The 19,299-nt window shown below is 51.3% G+C and overlaps 1 protein-coding gene across 1 annotated transcript in view; it reads left to right on the top strand.

Annotated features, from left to right (window-relative positions):
• CDH23 (cadherin-related 23) overlaps positions 1-19,299 on the top strand; it is a 310,969-nt gene that overhangs the window by 186,478 nt on the left and 105,192 nt on the right. Inside the window, 3 exon segments of the mRNA XM_011991084.1 lie at positions 5,592-5,704; positions 7,276-7,464; positions 14,921-14,926. Coding sequence (XP_011846474.1) covers positions 5,592-5,704; positions 7,276-7,464; positions 14,921-14,926 — 308 coding nt within the window.

Consider the following 19,299-nt stretch of genomic DNA (forward strand, 5'->3'; position numbering starts at 1 on the left):
GTGTGTGTGTGTGTGTGTCTGGGTGTGTGTGTGTGTGTGTGTGTGTGAGATGGAGTCTCACTTTGTCACCCAGGCTGGAGTGAACAATGGCATGATCTTGGCTCACTGCAACCTCTGCCTCCCGGGTTAAAACAATTCTCCTGCCTCAGCCTCCCGAGTGCTTGGATTATAGGCACCTGCCACCACACCTGGCTAATGTTTGTATTTGTAGTAGAGATGGGGTTTCACTGTGTTGGCCACACTGTTCTTGAACTCCTGACCTCAAGTAATGCGTCCACCTCGGCCTCCCAATGTGCTGGGATTACAGGTATGAACCACTGTGCCCAGCCCTAGGACTCCCTCTTGGGGAAGAAGTCACTTTGTTGACACTGCACTCTATGAAGGATGATGATCTCTTATTTGCCTCATCCTGTTTCCTTGCCCCATAGCACAGGGCTGGGCACAGAATGTGCACAAATGTGTGGAAAGCGAATGCTTGCAGGTAGAAAAAGAGAAATGTAAATCTAAGTCCAAGCTGGTCACTTGCTGGCCATGTGACCTTAGGCAAGTTATTGAACATCTCTGAGCCTGCTTCCTCACACAAAAGATGGGATATCTTCTTATAAGGTGGTTGCAACGAATAGGTGATGTGATTGTGCAAACAGCTTAGCTCAGTGCCTGGTACATGGTGTTTGATAAGTAGTGGCTACTACTTTTTAATAAATAGGAGAATGAAGGCTGCAATCCCCACCCCCACCTCCCACCCCCGCCCAGCAGCCTTTCACACATGATTCATTCCTCCCAGCCTCTCTTTTGCAAATCTGAAAAGGTCTTGATTCCTGGAGCTCCTAGAGGAGGTGGTTGCCCCCAGGAAAACCAACAGGGCCAGTAATGACCTGCTTTTTTCTTTTGTGATCACTTTGAATCACCAGTTCCCAGAATCCTTACAGTGGTAAAAGTGCAACCCCCACCCTACCTCCAAAACCCCTCCCCTACCAGATACACCCCCACCCCGGAACTCAGGACAGCACCTGTCCGCCCGGGGAAAGCAGCTGCCCTTCTGCTCAGCAGTGGGGCTGAACAGATGAAAGGCGTCCCTGGTGAGCGCCCCCAGCCCCCCAGCCCCCCATGGGACTTGGATAAAGAATGTCTGGGAGACCAGAAGGCGGACACGGAGGTATTAGTTTCCAGGAGAGCAGAGAAACTTGCATGTGTGGCTGCCAAGCCCACAGCGCCTGTGGAGGGGAGGATGTGGAAGTGTGGGAAGAAAGCAGGGCAGTGAGGCAGGGAAGTGGAGTTCTCTGCACCCACCATCCTGAATGAGCGGGGAGCAGAGGCCAGAGCTCTGGGTTCAGAGCCCTGTGGGCCTGAGGGTTTTGTTCTCGGCCTCAGGCCAGGGCAGCCTGTAAACACTAGCCCTCTGTGGTGAGGTTGTCCTGGTAAAAGTGTGGGGTTGGCTCAGTGTCACTGCGGGGAAAACAGCTGTAGCCACAGGCTGCTGGGGCGGTGGGAGAGACCACGGTGGTACCATCTTGGTAAAGCACAGGCAGCCAACATTTGTTCGGAGCTTCCTATGTCCCCAGCACTGTATTAACTTATTTAATCCTTAAAGTGACAGCCTGGAGTGGGTTCTATTATTACCCCCATTTTACAGACCAAGAAACTGAGGCCCACATATAAGTCACTTGATCAAGGTCACACAGCCATTGAGTAGCAGAACCATGATTTGAACCCATGCAGTCTGTCTCCAGAGGGTGTAATCTTAATCATTTCTGTTTTCCAAATTGCTTCTCTTCAGGGGCCTTAGCTCAGCAAGTACTTACACTTTCAATTGTGTGGTTATATCATGAATGTCTGTCTTCACAGACAATTCATATGAGACTGAAGGCATGAACTTTGCCTGCTTTTCTTTCCTGATTCTCCAACACCTTGCACACAGTAGGTGCTCAATATGAACTTGAAGGAATGCGTGAATAAAAAAATCAATGAATCTTTGAATGAGACACGCCCTCAGCCTTTCTAGCTTAGGGCGCAGGGCTCATCTCCTGCCCCTGCTCAAGCCTAGCAGCATCCCAGCGAGCGCCAGCGTTGCTATGGTGACAGTAAGAGCATCTTACCAAGCATCTCACTGAGTCAGTCCTCACTCAGGTGGCCTTGTCGGCTCCCTAGGTGTGCCTCTTTCTGGGTGTTGATCCGGGGAGTTAGTCACCGGTGCTTGGCAGGAGGTGGGAAGGTGTACTCCATTCAAACAGATGTGTGAAAAAGAAGTGTGTGTGTGTGTGTGTGTGTGTGTGTGTGTGTCTTGAGTTTGGTTGAATGTGGACCGTGTGGGGGGTACTTGCCTGCAGGTTTGTTGGAGAAGGTTGCCTAGGTTGGGGCATGGGGTGTCTTATGTGCTGGAGACAGATGCTGGGTTTGGGGTGGACAGTGTGGACATGAACGGGGCGTAAAAGCTGAGTGAAGAAATGCAAGTGAGTATTCCAGGGTTGAAACCCCTATTTTTCAAACCAAAAGCGAAAGCACATCATTCAACAAGGGGCTTCAGGTTTGTGAATGATTTATAAGAAAAATCTCACAAAGATAAAAATTGAATCACATTTAGTTAAACATTTGATAGCTTCCTTTATTGAAAAAAGGATATTTATATGAAAATCTGGAATGCCGGGATGCTGTCTGTGGGGGCTGGGGAGGGGACCCCTGCCTGTGAGCATATTGGGGCAGGGGTGGGAGGCTGGAGGCTCTGAGATCTTGCCTCAGGGCAGCCCTTCAGCTCAGCCTTAGGAGCTCAGAGGACCTTGGCCCCTACACGGCCCTGCACGGCCTCTGCTTCACCCAACCACAGCACTGATCACCCTGTACTGTGAGTACCTGGTTGAGCACTGTGGCCCCGATTAAAATGTATCACCAGTATATATATACATATTTATATGTATATATATAATATATAATATATGTTTTTTGAGACAGAGTCTTGCTCTGTCACCCAGGCTGGAGTGCAGTGGCGTGATCTTGGCTCACTGCAGCCTCTGCCTCCCAGCTTCAAGCGATTCTTATGCCTCAGCCTCCTGAGTAGCTGGAATTACAGACATGCGCCACCACACCCAGCTAATTTTTTGTATTTTTAGTAGAGATGTTGGCCAGGCTGGTCTTGAACTCCCGACCTCAAGTGATCTGCCCGCCTCCACCTCCCAAAGTGCTGGGATTACAGGCGTGAGCCACCGTGCCCTGCCTGTATGCTCATTAGAGAAGCACAATAACTGTTTGTTGAATGAATGAACAGATGAAAGCACACATATCGTTTCTCTAGCAGTGAAATTCTCAGCTAAAGGAACTCCCTTCTATCACACATTTGTATGCCTCCTTGCAATCCTGTCCCCACAACTCCCCACTATGCAAACACAGCCATACAAAACCCAGCAGGAAGGCACCTAGGTCTCTCTATGGCTGGGAAAGAAAGCCTTAGGCAAGGGGATAGCTACAGTGACACCCTCTCCTGGGCTGGTCCCATGTTAGAGATTCTGAAGCCATAGACTGATAGACTGAGTTCTAAACAGGCCCCACTCTCTGCATCTTCTCCCTGGCCTTGCCAAGCCCATGCAGTGGGCTGGGAGGACAGGTGAGAGCGGCCACTAGCCACCAACCTGGGTAGAAGTAAGCTACCGTGCTGACTAGCACAGGCAGGTGACTCAGCATGGGTTGACTGAGAATAGCTTCTGTCCCGAAGTCTAAAGCTAGAAGAGGAAATTGCCCCGACCCTTGACTTTTTCCCTAGTTAATCCAAGAGATGCTATGAGCCTCTGGTACATGCAGATCCCTTTAGAGATGGGGAAGGGGAAGACCTGGGAGCTACAGCTGCTTCCACGGTGATTCTGGTGTTCACCTGCGGGTGTTGAAGGCTTGGGTATTAATTCTTGGGTATTAATGGAATCAGTGCCCATCCATCCTCTTCCCCAGTCCTGCTCGTTCTCCAGGAACCACCTCAAATGATAACAATGACAACACTTACTTTGTGCCAGGAATGGTCCCAAAGCAATATATCTATACTTTCACACTTACTTAATCCTCATAACCCTATGAGGCAGATGCCATTATTATCTGTATTTCACAAGTGAGGAAACCAGGGCACAGAGGGGTTAGGTAAGTTGCCCAAGGTCACACAGCCAGTCAGTGGTCCAGGGAATTAATGACATCTCCTCTATGGAGCTTTCCTTCTTTGAGATTTCCCATCTGTAAACAGCCTCTCCCTGCTGTGAACTCAGAGATGCTGATTCTGGTGAGTACCAGAGATCACTTACTAGGCTGCAAGTGCTTTGGCGTCAGAATTCCTGGCATGCTGATATCTGCATGCCCAACAGCGCCCAGCTCAGGGCCTGCTATAGGAAAGCCTACCCCAGAGACTGCTGGGTGGGCGAATGAATGGGAGTGAGTGAGTATGTGAATGAGCCAACAAACAGGTTCATGAAGAGAGAGCCAAATGGAATTGGGATTTTCCCAGGTGAATTCACAGGCTGGTGGGAAGGGCATATGGGCAAGGCAGCAGCCCATGCAGGACTAGCCCAGGTGGGAAACATGCCTGTCACTGTGTGCCCAGCATTGGCCAGGTACCTTAAGGGACAGTCATGAAAGGTCCTCATCTTCAGAGGGCCGGGAAAGGAGATCCAATTAACACCCAAGAAGCAACTGGGGAACAGTTAGTTACAAAACAGTGACTACTGCCTGTGGGGACTGGAAGGGGCCCGTTAGAGAAGTCAGGACTGCCTTTCTGGAGGAGGAGGAGAAGAGGCTGGCACTGAGCTAGGCAGAGGGTGAGGACAAGAGAGAAAGACAGACGCTAGAAGATGAGGAGGCAGGAAAGAGCATAGTGATCTGGAGAAACGCGAGGATGCCAGTGTGAGTTTCTGTGGAGAGGAAGCAGAAATTGAAGCTGGCAGAGGGAGAGGCGTGGGTTTACAGAGACGTAGGTTTGAGGCAAGTGTGGCTCATAGATAATTTTTGCCAGGACTTTAAATACATATCTTAAATTTTAATAAGTACTTAACATAGTACTTATTTTTTAATTATATCTTTAATTTACATTTGTTGTAAAAGGAAACTTTACATCACTGTCATAAATTGAAAATAGAATAGAATAGAATAGAATAGAATAGAATAGAATAGAATAGAATAGAATAGAATAGAATAGAATAGAATAGAATAGAATAGAATAGAACCAGACCATAAGAATAAGCACAAGAGAAACAAAACCAGATTACTGCATCCTGGCTGGTGTCCACTCCCTCTGGAAGGCTCTGAGCCTGAAGCCTGCTCTCTCTTTGTTAAAAAAGAAATCAAGCGAGTCTAGGGAAGTGTTAAAGCATAGTAGCACCAAACCAAGACTTTCTCCATAGCTAGGTCAGCGAGACCAGAAGGAGATGGGAAAGGCCACGCTGTTCTCCTTCTGGGACCTGGTGCTGTCTGCCGGCTGCTCCATGGACTCCAGTGCTCTTTCTGTTACTCTTGAACCAGCATTCATTTCAGTAACTGATGAGTCTTTAATGCCCAGAGAGGAGCCCTGGCCCCAGCTCCATGCCCCCCTGTGCCCGGTCACACCTGAATGCTTCTCTCTCTTGCAGGGAATACCAACAGCATCTTTGCCCTGGACTACATCAGTGGAGCACTGACCTTGAATGGCCTGCTGGACCGGGAGAACCCCCTGTACAGCCATGGCTTCATCCTGACTGTGAAGGTGAGAACTGCATGGGCACCTCCACCCCAGGTAGAGGGGATGCCCCCGCTCAGATGCCAGCCTCCAGCGGTGTCCAAGGGCTCCTGCCCCGGTGGTGGCTGCAGAAGCATATCGCTTCCATGCTCTGCACTGCCTCCCGGGGTTGTGCCCAGGGCCCCGTTAGGAAGGCACCCAAATTATGAAGTTGTAGGTGTGCTGGGCGTGCCACATCCATTATCAACAACCACATGGGATGGAACTTGTATGCCCTCTCAGTGGGAGGCACACAGTAGGTGCTCATCCTGTGGTCCTTCCTTACTGTTGTCCCAGGATTCCAAGTTCTCTGTTGCAGCCACCTAGAATTCTGGAACTTGCCCCGTTTCTGGGGTTCTGTCCCACTTCCAAGTGCCACGGCTTCCTGGGTTAAGAAACAGCAATGCAGCAGGAAGGAAAGGAGGTGCTGGGGTCCCCACCCCAGAATGTGAGGCAGAGCTACAGTCCCACACCCCCTGCAGCCGCCTGCCACTCACGGTCGGTTGTAATTCAAATCAGTGACTTGCACAGCCATTCCCTGAGAAACCCATTTGGGGGTATGGATCCTGTCTGAGCCACAGGGGCTCTTCCCAGCCCAGGCCATCAGCCATCGATTGAGAGAAATGGGCGGCCCAAAGACTGAGGCCAGGGGCTCTGGGAAGGAGGCCCTTCCATTGCCATGGGGAGGACGGTGCAGCCCAGCCTGGCCCTTAATTGCTGTCCTTGACCTTGAGAGGCCCTGCTGTTCAGGTGTGGGTTAGCCATGGGAGGGTGTGCTCACACCACCGTCCTTCCCTCCCGTCTGCTCTCCTCCCATGGAGGTGAGGTGGTCAGGTCCACCAGAGAGAGCTGCCCCCTGGTCCCAGCACCCCACTGTGGGACTTGAACTCTTTCTGTCTTTATATAAAATGTGGGGGTGTGTTCTCACACTTAGCTGTGAACCCGAATCCCCTGGGAAGCTATTGAAAGGTATCTGTTCCTGTGTCTCTTACCCGGAGAGATTCAGATTCAGGTTGAAGTCAGAACTGGGAACGGACACTTCTGGGCCCATGGCTCTGGCCCACAGACTGGACACCCAGTTATCTGAATCAGTCCATCTATGCTGACGCTGACCCCCAGTGCCGAGCACAGGGTTCAGGACATAGCAGATGCTCAGTTTTCTTGATTAACCACCAGCACAAACATTCTTGGCCTCAGTTTCACCATCTGCCAAAGAGGATGAAGACTTCCCCCTTGTCCCTCGATGAACCCCCAGATCTGTCTTGTCCTCACCCCATCTCATCCATCTGCTATCCGTCTTAGGCTCCTACTACCTGAGCTAGAAATCGACTCTGGCTGTGAATCCTTGTACAAGTTACTTAATCTCTCTGAGCCTCAGTTTCCTTATCACTAAAATGGGGATGCTAACGATAAAATCTTCCTCCTGGAGTTGGGGTGAGGATTAGATGGGATCGTTCACATTGAAGCACAGTGGCTGGTGCTGAGAAAGTCCTTGGTAAGCAAGAGCTGTTGCTGTGATTAGCTGCCTTCACCCCGGGGTGACCGGTCTCTGTCCGCAGGGCACGGAGCTGAACGATGACCGCACCCCATCTGACGCTACAGTCACCACGACCTTCAATATCCTGGTTATTGACATCAATGACAACGCCCCGGAGTTCAACAGCTCCGAGTACAGTGTGGCCATCACTGAGCTGGCACAAGTCGGCTTTGCCCTTCCACTCTTCATCCAGGTGGTGGACAAGGATGAGGTGAGTCCCTGGACACATGGCCCATGCAGACCCACCACTCATCTGGGCCCACCACCCATCCGGACCACCCCCCTGCCTGGGCTGTCCAGGTCCTCAGCTATAAAATAGAAACAAACATTGCAGCACCCCACTCCTGGTAGGTTCTGAGGATAAATAAGGCTGAAAAAAAAAAAAAATCACTAGTCTCTACTTTTGGATTACCCCCTACACCCTGCAAAAAACATGTGAGCACATGTTTCCATATGTGTGGTTATTATTTAGAAGTTATGTACATGATCATCATACTAATCTAGTAGAGACATTGTAAAGCATGCACAAAAATGCAATTTTAAAAGGTAGAAATAAGGCCAGGTGCAGTGGCTCACGCCTGTAATCCCAACACTTTGGGAGGCCGGCAGATCACGAAGTCAGAAGTTCGAGACCAGCCTGGCCAACGTGGCGAAACCCTGTCTCTACTAAAAGTACAAAAATTAGCCGGGCGTGGTGGCAGGCACCTGTAATCCCAGCTATGTGAGAGGCTGAGGCAGGAGAATCGCTTGAACCTGGGAGGTGGAGGTTGCGGTGAGCTGAGATAGCACCATTGTACTCCAGCCTGGGCAACAAGAGCAAGACTCCATCTCAAAAAAAAAAAAAAAAAGTAGAAATAAACCATATGTGTATTTTCACACACCCTGATGGATCATCTGCTGCCCTCTCTGGGATGCCTGTACTCATTTTTGCTCCTGTTCAAATAGTGACCTTAGCAGAAAGTCTAATTCCTATTTTTGATGTAATAATGACCCCAACTTTTCCATGTGAAGAATGAAAGGACCTAAGTGCTTTGGAGGGGATCCCACGCCATAAGAAGACCCCTGCATCACCAGGGGTCTGCCCTGGCTGGAACCAGTCTTAAAAGGAAGTAAGGGAGAGCTGCAGAGGACAAGGAAGGAGGCTCAGGTTGGGGGCAGCCCCCTGCACTGCTCCTGCCACACCCTGCATCACAGGGGCAAGGGTGGGGAGGGGCAGGGCGGCCAGGCCTCTATGAGTTGGGGCCAGGTCTCCATCCCTTCAGGACCCTCTCAGCCTGCCTCCTCCCCTGCCCTCACCCCTCCTTGTGCCCCATCTCCCTGCCCGTCAGCAGCTGCCATGCTAATAGGACTTCTATTTATTACTGCTGCTCCTCCTGGCCCACTCTGCTCAGGAATTCCATTAGGTTTTCCAGCCTGAGGTGCTTCTCTTCAATTACTCCTTGCATGGGTCTGCTGTGGTGGCCTTGCTCCAGGCTGGTCTTCCTCCACCACTCTCGGAGGAGCCGTCTCTACTCTGGCTGCTTAGCAAGCGGCCCTCCCTGTTGACCCAGGAGCCCCTCTGCCCACGTCTCTTGCCCACTTCTGTCAGCTCCTCTCAACCAGACACGGTCCCCCAAGGACTCAGGGCACGTGGGCAAGTCAGTCCCACCATGCTCATGTGTGTGTGCTCAGGTGTGTGCGCACACGTGTGTGTGTGTGTGTACATGTGTGTCTCCACCTCCTGCTAAGGCATTCCATACCTATCTGTCTGAGGTAACTAAAGTATGTATTGATCACCTACTGTTTACAAGGAGCTATATTTAGCCTCTTGGGGAGCCAAGTGTAACCCATGGTCCTTGTCCCAAGGAGTCAACAGTGTGTTGATACAAATACAGTATGTACATTTTAAAATATATTTTAAAGCCAGGCACAGTGGCTCACACCTGTAGTCCCAGCACTTTGGGAGGCCGAGGCAGGTGGATCGCTTGAGACGAGGAGTTCAAGACCAGCCTGGGCAACGTGGTGAAACCCCACCTCACTAAAAATACAAAAATTAGCCAGGCATGATAGTGTGCTCCTGTAATCCCAGCTACTCAGGAGGCTGAGGCATGAGAATTGCTTGAACCTGGGAGGCAGAGGTTGCAATGAGTAGAGATCGCGCCACTGCACTCCATCCTAGGTGACCCTGTCTCAAAAAAAAACCCAAAAAACATATTTTTTAATGTAGCAGTTTTAAAAGGTGGGAAAAACAGGTATTAAAACAAGTTCTAATATGTTCTCACACCCTAATGGATCACTTTGTATTCCCCTTTAGGGCAGGCACCTCCTTTTGGAGATGACTGTATGAATGAGATGCTCAGAAGAAAGTCCCGTCTGTGGTTTCAGGAGAACCATAATGCCCAAGAGAAGAGAAATATGGATACCAGCGTGGGGTCCAGGTCCAGTGACCACAGGCAGGGAGGAGTCAGCTGGAGAAGGGGCAGTAGGGGCTGGGAGGATCAGGAGAGGCTCTATGGTGAGAAGGGCCTAGGGCTGCTCCCAGGGACACACAGGAAGGTCGGCTGGCCAGAGGAGGCCATAATCCAGGCAAGCAAGGATATGTGCAGTGGGGAGGCAGGCCAGGACCCTAGCCAAGGAATTGAGGCTTGATCTTGGAGGCAACCCAGCAAGGGAAGGCAGCTTGTGTGGGGGCGGCACAAGCTCTGGAGTCAGATAGGGCCTGTGTTTCAGCCTGGCCTTGCCATGTACTAGCTGTGTGACCTCAGGTAAAGTAATGAGCCTCACTTTGTCCATTTGTTTAAAAAGGAATAGAAAAGAAAGAGAATGTATACAGCAGCTTATATTGCAATAACGAGTTAGCCCCACATAAAGGTTGATTTCTCATGCAGATGAGAGGCCAGCACAGGTGGGCAGGGAAAGCCCACCCCGTGTAGTTGCCAGCGGGCACAATCTGCAGGTCCCTCGGTCCCTGCAGCACGGAAAAGGCAGCTGAAGGCCTAAGCACCAGCTCTTCTGTGCTTCATCCCAGAAGTGGCTCTGCGACTTCTACCCAATGACTATTGGCCAGAACTAGTTATGTGCCTCCACCTCGCCACCAGCAGGCCAGGAAGCATGGGGAAGGTGCCAAGTAGTTGTCTCTGCCACAGAGGAGGAGGCATGTACAGGGCGCGGCACAGCACCTGTCTCACAAACATTAGCCGTTGTCATCATTGAGGAGCTGTAGCTCCTGACCAGGACTGGGTCCAGCAAGCACTGCCAGCTATAAGGCTGGAACCCCCCAGGCCTTCTCACCCCAGCTGGTTGAGGGCAATGTAACCCTGACACCTCCGGTTTTATCTCAGGCTCCCTTTGCTAGAAGCGCTTTCTGAAATGTCTGCAGGAATGCTCAGGGGTATCTGGGTCCAACCCGCCTCTAGTGACTGCCCCCCACCCAGGCTCAGCCATTGGCATACCCACTGCGGTCAGGGCACCCAATGCCACCAGGGACCATTCCCTGCTCTCCATGGCTGTTTTCCCAAGGGAGCTGGTCAGTGTCTCTGACAATGCAAGCCTGGCCTCCTCTTCTCCAGGGCACAGTGAGTTGCAGAGACAGAGCCAATGAGGAGAGGCAGCCCAGGAGCCCAGGCCACCCAACCCTGAGGTCACCTTGGCCATCTTCCGGCCTCCGGGTGGGGTGGCCCCCAAACCATCCTGCATGTGGCACCGGGCCCATTCCTCAATAAGAGGGAGGGATGAGTTGCTTTCGGCCCCTGCCCTGCTCCCGTGTGTCTCGCGTCCTTCTCTGGAGGAATCCAGAGCTGGCCGGGTGAATGCTGCGGAGGACCAGTCTCAGGTATAGGGAGGCCCCACCATGACGGAGGATCAGGCCCAGGCACTTCGTGGAGCATGTAGCCACATTGTCAACAGGAGCAAAAGAAGAACTGCAAAAGCAGTTGAACATTGCCTGAGTGTCCAGAATCAGAAAAAACAGGGAACCACAAAGAGAAATCAGGCAACTGTTAGAGAAAAGATTTTTAGAAAAATGTTGTTTCTTGCCGGTCCATTTCTGAGGAAAAAATACATCTGTTGGGATTTGTGTCTGGGTTGAAGGTGACTCTGGATTTGCTTGGCGTGGCAGGAAAACATGTTCATTGAGCAAATTCTCTGGAGGGAAGGGAGCCGGCAGAGCAGTCACAACCCTCTGTCCCAGGCTCTGTGGAGCCAAGTGACTCGCGCACTGCCCGTGATTAGGGTGAGGATCCCATTAAATCTAACTCCTGATTGCACTAAATGGTGCACGGGGGCAGGGCATGCCTGGTTTGACTCACCAGTGTAATCCAGGCCCCCATGCTCTGCCTGGAATGTGGGGGGCACTCCAGAAATGAGCAGTGGTTGAGTTGATGCACGGTTAAATGCCCAAGTATCAGGGAGATGGCCCAGAGCTTTTTCCAAACCGGGTCTGGCTGAGTTTCTGTAGCGAGGATGACCTCAGAAATCCACTGCGGGGCAGTGGAGGGAGCTGATGCAAAACAGAAAGGGAAGGAGGAAGCAGTGTAACTTCTCCAGAGGAACTTTGTGGCAGTCGCTCCTAATGAGGACGCTAATCGAATTCACTGTTGCTACCAGATCGAAGATTCTGCTCAGTCTCTCACTGAATCTCAGGCTCTGCCAGACCATTCACAACAACAAAGGTGCTTGAAAGCAGTCCTTTCTGTCTCCCAAGGACTCCATTCACATTGTCAAGTTTCACTGAGTAATTTCTTCTCCTTTGCCTGGCTATAGAAAACCAGGGAAGGAAAGGACGGGGTGGGCTGAAACCAGCAACAACCCATTTGTACCTTGTGACAGTTGAGATGCAAATAGCTGGTTGTGATGCAAATCAGAAAAAAAAAAAAAAAAATCCGAAAGGCAAAAGCACCAGAAGTCAGCCTTGGTGTGGGGAGCTCATCTCTGAGTTTCAAATTAGAGGTTGTGGCAGCCTCATTCCCCTGCACGCAGCGGCTGGGCGTTTTCTCATGTCTTCCTCGGTGTTCTGGGGAGCCACAGTGAATCGGCAACCCACTCACCCACCTGGAGTCCTACGATGTATATCCTTAAACCCCTGTGCCGCCCTTGCCCCCAACATATTCTTCGTATTTTCTCTCCTTGGGTCAACTTTTCCTCTCCTGGCCTTGCCTGCAGCCCTCCCCAGCCTCACCTCATTAACGTGCCTGGAAGCTGAGTCAGCCACTGGCAGTCCTGTTTTCCCTTCTGCAAGGGGACAGTTTGTTGTGCGGGTTGCAATTTTCTGTTCAGTTGTTCTAAAAAACATTCCTCCACTTAGGCGCCAGTGGATTACCTCTGTGTGGCATCCCCCCCACCCCCAAGGGTCAGACTAGCAGAAGGGGGCAAGGGACGAGGCAGGGTGGCTCAGAGACCATCCACACCTCTGGTTGCCTTACAAATCCCAGCAAGGGGTATTGTTCTTAAACAGTTGTTTCATTATGCACGACCCCTCCCTGCTGACCCAGATAGCTAAAACCTGACAGTTCCTCTCATCCACTGTCAGGAGAAATACCATTTGCGGACGTCCTGCCTTCCTTCTCCAGAGCTGGGAGCATTTGATTCGCTTTCCTCTGCCTCACTCCTAACCCGCAGCTTCTCAGAACACATTTGCTGCTGTCCTTGAGAATATATTGTGCAGAGGAGAGGGATTGGGGTAGGGATTGGAACACCACTCTCTTACCCACCCCAGAGAGGCCTCGGCTGCCAGATTCTGCCTGCTTCTGGGAATTGGAATATTTCAGAAAGGCCTTCGGGCCTCATTAATTTGCGGAACCCCGACCTTCCTGAGGGACTATGCTGAAACTTACGCAGGTGGGGGGTTAGTTATTGATTCAAGCAACAAGTGTTATGTGCACCAACTATGTGCCTGCCACTGTGCTAGGTCCCGGGGGGATTGAGCTGAAGACGTAGCCCCTGCCCTCCCAAAGCTTATATTTCTTTTCAGTGGGGAGATGGAATTGCAGTAGAAGTGGATGTTCAGAACTCTATAAACAGGGTGAGTGAGTGATGGGACGGGATAGGGCGATTTCTGACTCTGGTCCCAGAAGGCCTTCAGAAAGGTGCTGTTGGAGCTGAGGTTAAGTGGCATGGAGGGTGCAGCCATGCAGAGCTGTGGAGGCAGAACATTCCGGCAGCAGACGTTCCCCTACAAGGGCAGAGATCCCCAAAAGGTAAATGGCCTGGCATTTTCAAGGAGCAGGAAAGAGGCTCTTGTGGATGTCCAGGACAGAGCTCAAGAGGATGGGGGTGTCAGGAGGCCAGGCTGCAGCCTCATCAGGGTCAGGCAGGGCCTTGTCAGGCACAGGAAGGCATTTTTCTGTTACTGGGAGCGCCGGGAAGCCAGGGAGCTCATGTGATCTGAGTCGCCTTTCTCAAGGGGCCCTCTGATGGCTGTGTTCAAATGTGCAGGGTGGAAGCAGTGAAATGGAGTGAAGTCTCCTACACGGGAGACGCTCCCCACTCCCGTGACCACGCGCTCCAGTGTCTGACGGTTTAGCAGTTTAGCCATTTTCCTCTTAAGGTGTTTGCAGAAAGCCGGAGAACCCCCAGTTCCCTGATCATAGAACCCTAAAGGTCCAATAGGAACTGCTCTTTGGAACTCTTCCCAGGATGCTGAGTTGGCCCCTTCAACCTTTGTGACTGAGACCCTGTGATTTCAAATCAGCCCGGGATTCTGAACTCTGACCTCAGCCTTCCACTACCAGACCTACCCCGACTGCCATGAGAAGGTGGCAGAGAGAGCCCAAGCCAGGTTCTCAGCGAGTTCTTCTTCCGCACTCAGGTGCGATTCCAGGCAAGCCTCGTCCCCACGCCGTGCCTCAGTGTCTGCCTCTGGACAACCATGAGTTGGGCCAGTCAGTCTTTAAGATTCTACAAATCCTAACGTTCTCTTCATCCAAGAGGACGTGGGTGGGAAGGGGAAGGTGCCGCCCAGGACTTCCTGTCCACCGACCCTGCCGCCGGCCCATCCTCCTCTCCCTGAGCCGGCTCCATGGACTTGGCTCCGGCAAACCCAGCTCCCACTTCAAGCAGAGGGACTTGGGTGCCTCTCTGGGCCTCCTCTCTGTCCCCAAGCCCGGCCTGCCACGTATTTGTGTATTTGATACCCCCTGCAGCATCCCTTTTCAGGGAAGGACGAGAGAGGCAGTTGGAGTGGTTAGAAATAAAATGAACCAGCCAGACAGCCTGGGTGCCACTCAGCTTTCCTACTTTTGATCTGTGTGCCCTTAGGGGCTTATTTATCCTTTGATGCCATTTTCTTATCTGTAAAGTAGAGACAATAGCCACTGTACCTCACACAGTGGCTATCAGGATTAAATGGGTTCATATCTGTATTTAGAACAGTGCCTAACCCATAAAAAGTACTCTTGAAGTGGGGTATGGTGGCACACACCTGTAGTCCCAGCTACTTGGGAGGCTGAGGCAGGAGGATTGCTTCAGCCCAGGAGGTTGAGGCTGTAATGAGCTATGATTGCACCACTGCATTCTAGCCTGGGTGACACAGAGAGAACCTGTCTCCAAAAGAAAAGAAAAAGCATACTTTAGACATTAGCTATAATAATAATAATTAGTATTATTATCCCCTGTCCTTTCCATAGAGGAAGAAGTCAAGGCTCAGAGGACTTATGCGGCTTGCGCAAGGTCACACAGCTAACTGGTCTCAGAACTTGGTCTTGAACTCTCAGCCTTGCGCTTCTTGCATGTGCTGCAGGGCTGCCCATTTGCAAACATGGCTTCCTGTTCTCTCTCATCTCAGTTTTCCAAACTCTGATAATTTTTACTTCCCAGTGTCCGCTGAGGAGATGAGCTTAAGCGACAGCATTAGACAAGAGTGGGCACATCCGACTACAGCTGTCCAGTATGGGGAAAACGACTCTGCGTGGGGCCTTAAAGAAGTGAGAGCCCCCCATGAACGTGGGTAGAAAGCCAGCTTCTGCTGGCATGAGACGCACCCCAGCTGGGGGTCTCTTGGGACCCGAGAGTTGAGAATTCAGTCACAGGGCTCAAATCCACTGGGCGACCTCCTGAAGGTTTGGTCCCACTGAGCGGAGGGGCCTGCACTGCAGAGAGAACGGGACACATCTGGCAGGAACTGATTCCCGTTTCAGGCAGGAGATGACACGGTTCATTTGTTTGAGGGGCATAGAAAAAAAAAAAACAGAAAGAATTACCCACCTCCCTATGGAGAAAACATCACCAAATAAATTTAAAAAAAAAAAAAATCCACAAATGACAAGGAGAAAAGGCCATATTCCTGAATGCTGGGGAGGGGGTGTGGGGGGTGGGGGTGAGAAGGGGAGACTGTTCTGGTTCTCCTGCTCATCTCAGTCTTTATTTTTATCCGTCGCCCTCATTTTCCATTCCACATGTGTTCCAGGCCTGTCAGGCAGCAGCAGCCCACAACCTTGTATTTATTTAAATTTATTTTCACATTTGGTCCTGTTAGGCAGTTTGTCTGGGCTGCAGTGCCTCCCGGCCCTCCCCACGCAGCTCTGCAAAGGTTGCGTTCCTGGCTGCAGGCTTCTCCTGCGGGCCTCTTCGGCTTCCTTTCAGTCCAGGAGTTCTCAGCCCACCTGGGGAAGGGGGACCACAGACCACCTGAGGCATCCATGATCCTGGGTAGAGAAAAATCTGCATCTTTCTTTTCACCAGCTTCTAAGTGAATCGCAGCATTCCTTTAATTACAAATACAGAAAAAAACCACAGTGGTATTAGCTTTGCCTGTGGCTTTGACCCCGAGAGACATCTCAGATATTTTCATATCACATTACATGTGTCACAGAAATCTCAAATACTGTTTACGCTCATCACTGCTCTGAAATTACAGCATGGATGAGACCGGCTGCTAAGTCTCCTTGTTTAATGCATCCTGAAGCACATACAGGATTATAACAACCTTTGAAAATACTTTGATAACTGTATTTCAAAACAATTAGTTGACTTTGTGGTCCCTTGTATTTTAGTTTGTGGAAAATAAAAATTCTGAGAAGGGGTTCCTGGGCTTTGCCAGACTCTCAGAAGGGTCAGGCACAAAAAGATGAACACCTCACCCTTAGTCCCTGTACCGCACTAACCCTAGCTCCCCACTCAGGCCTTTACTGCAGGGCTGGCGTCTGCTGGTTCTTAGAGCTGGCATCCTTAGCTGTACACAGTGTGGGGATGGACAGGGTGGGAGCAGGGAGGAGACAAGACCAGTGGCTCCATGTCACGTGTTCAGCTGAGGACCCTCCAGGCCACTGTTCAACTGAGCCCCACAAATCTACACCCCAGCATCTGCCCGGTGGGAGAGACCCAGTCAATGCACATTATTGGCACCCCAGAGAGTAGGTGCAGCTGCTCTAAACTCTCCCCACCTGCTGGTGTGACCCAGGGCATGGACCTCTGTTTTTCCATCTCCTAAGCAACTTGAAGTAGAAACCAAACTCTAGAAGCAGTGAAGAGAGGTGAGGGAAAGAAGGGGGCAGGCTGCCAGCATCCCGTGGGGCAGATGCAGGGTTCGCAGTCTCGGATGTACAATTGTCCTATTTTCCAGACCTTTCTTTCTCCTCCATGAAGGAGGTAACTGGGTTCTGGCTGGAAAAAGGAAGTGGATGGATTGCCTCCAACATTCTGTACTTTTCACCAGCTTGTGATTTCATCAATGAAGTAAAGCAGAGAGGGGTTAGAGGGCCCTTGTCCAGGGAGCAACCAAGGCAAGACATGCAGAGAAGTGGGGATCTTCATTGCCTCACCCCATGCCGGAAGCCAGGAAGTCTGTCCTGGCTGCTCTTATTTTGAAAAAGTTCTCTAGTGACTTTGACTTCATAGCAAGGGTTGAGCATTCATGCAAAGCAATGTCGGCACGGCTGGTACCTGGGATTCCTGTGGCCCCGGTGAGCACCTCTCCACATCTCTGTTCCCCCATCCTCTGCCCTGGCAGCAGGCAAAGGGGTCCGTTTGCAAGGCCTTGGTTGTCTCACAGCTTCAGCTCACATTTCTAGAGTTCCTCCCCCAAGATTTAGTCTCTCCAGGAAAATATCTGTTGACTTCAGAGCAAAGCCATTCTGGAAGAGAAGCTAGAGGGAGCGGACAGTCCAGATTGTGCCTTTTCCCATTAATTTCTTCCCAGTTGCCTTCACTGAGGATCTTATTGTGATGGTGATGATTATTAAGATTTTTCTGTTCATGGCTGTATCCTATGGCGTGCTTCCTCCCAGTGGGCTAAGCTCCAGCCTCCCTGGGGACCAGAGGGTGTCCTTTGCCGTGATTCAGACAGCTCCTAATTTAGTCTCTTCGTAAATCTAATTAGCATGCTGTTTACACCAAGCCCCATACCCCTGGCAGGGAGTGTGAAGCAAGACCTGTGTGGCAGCCACCGTGCCAGTGCCCACCCCTCACCTCCTCCCCATGCCAGTTCCCGCAGCTCCCAGCCCAGAGTCCCCTCTAACGGCTGGAGTTCATCTTTCACGTTGGATTTGGGGAATTGGTCCCCTCTCACACGCCTCCCTGGCAGGCTCCTTCCCCACACCCACTGCCACCCACACTCCTGAGCAGGGCTGGCACCATGGGAAGTAGTGAGAATCATTTTATACATGGAGTCACGCTCCCTCAAAGCAGTTGCGGGGCTTCCTGAAGATCCCCATGGGAATCAGAAGCAGAACTGGCAAACTTTCTTCTCCGTGCCTCTTCCTCTCCCCAGCACCTCTTGGCTGGCTTGTGCCCTCTCTGGTGCCCCTTTGCTGTGGGTGCCAGTGAGTCCAGTTTCACCCTGGAACCTCCCATGCTCCCTCTGCCTGCCCCATTGGCCACCCCACCTCATACCCCTAACAGTAACAGGTGTGTCCTGTTTTCCCTCTGTCTTGAACAAGTCTGCGGTAAGCACAGCTCGGCTGGGAGTTGTGCCTGTGTGTCTCAACCCATCACCATCATGGGCCGTGAAATGTCCTAATCAATAAGTAACAGGAACCGCAGATTCCTGCTGGGCAGCTGTGGCAAGAGTGGGCCACCAGGAGCGCGGGAGCCTCCTCCCCAGCCCACGCTGGGCTCTGCTTGCCTACTAACTCTGTCCCCTGAAAGGGGAGAATGGTGCAGGGATGGGGCTGGGTGCAGGGCAGAGGGAGAGGCAGGGCATTTCATGGCAAGGCAAGATATCACAGCTGTGCTCTCACTCTGTCCATGCAGGCTTAGGGAAGATCCTCCCTTCTTCCTCTCCAGGCCTCAGTTTCTCCATCTGTTAAAAAGGAATTTATTACAAAGGAATTGAGAGTGAGATAATTTTTTTTTCTTTTTGAGACAGAGTGTCCCTCTGTCACCCATGCTGAAGTGCAGTGGCACAATCTCGGCTCGCTCCAATCTCCACCTCCTGGTTCAAGTGACTTTCCTGCCTCAGCCTCCCCAGTAGTTGGGATTACAGGCACCCATCACCACACCCGGCTCGTTTTTGTATGTTTAGTAAAGATGGGGTTTCACCATGTCCACCAGGCTGGTCTTGAACTCCTGACCTCAAGTGATCCGCCTACCTCGGCCTCCCAAAGTGTTGAGATTACAGGCGTGAGCCACCGCACCCAGCCTGAGATAAAATTTTCAACATGGAAGTTGTCATAGGTTTACATCCCAGGTTGCAAGGTGCAGAGCACGTTTTCCCCTCCCTGGTTCTGACTAGCGCTAGCATCAACACATGGATGATATATTTGCTCTTTTCACATGGGCAAAACGAGGCTCAGGGAGGAAATGTTTTAGGGAAGGTCACAGAGCATGGGAAGAGATGCCTGGTGGCTAGCGAAGCACGCAGATAGCAGGCGGCCACGGGCCTCAGGCAGGAACAAGGAAGAGATGCCCTGAGGGATGTACACGTTGAGTGGGAGGCGGGATCAGCTCATTCCTTCATTCATTCAACAAATATTTGTTGAACACCTACTGGATGTCAGATGTGTTCTGGCATCGATTCTTCAGGAATACACCAAATTCAGCCCTTGGGCAGCTAAGCTTCCAAGGATGGAAGACCAAAGAAACAAACAGATGCATATGATGTCAGGTGGTGAGAAGAGCCATGGAGAAAAAGAAA

This window comes from Mandrillus leucophaeus, unplaced genomic scaffold (assembly GCF_000951045.1).
Source record: "Mandrillus leucophaeus isolate KB7577 unplaced genomic scaffold, Mleu.le_1.0 Scaffold39, whole genome shotgun sequence".
Classification (NCBI taxonomy): Eukaryota; Metazoa; Chordata; class Mammalia; order Primates; family Cercopithecidae; genus Mandrillus; species Mandrillus leucophaeus.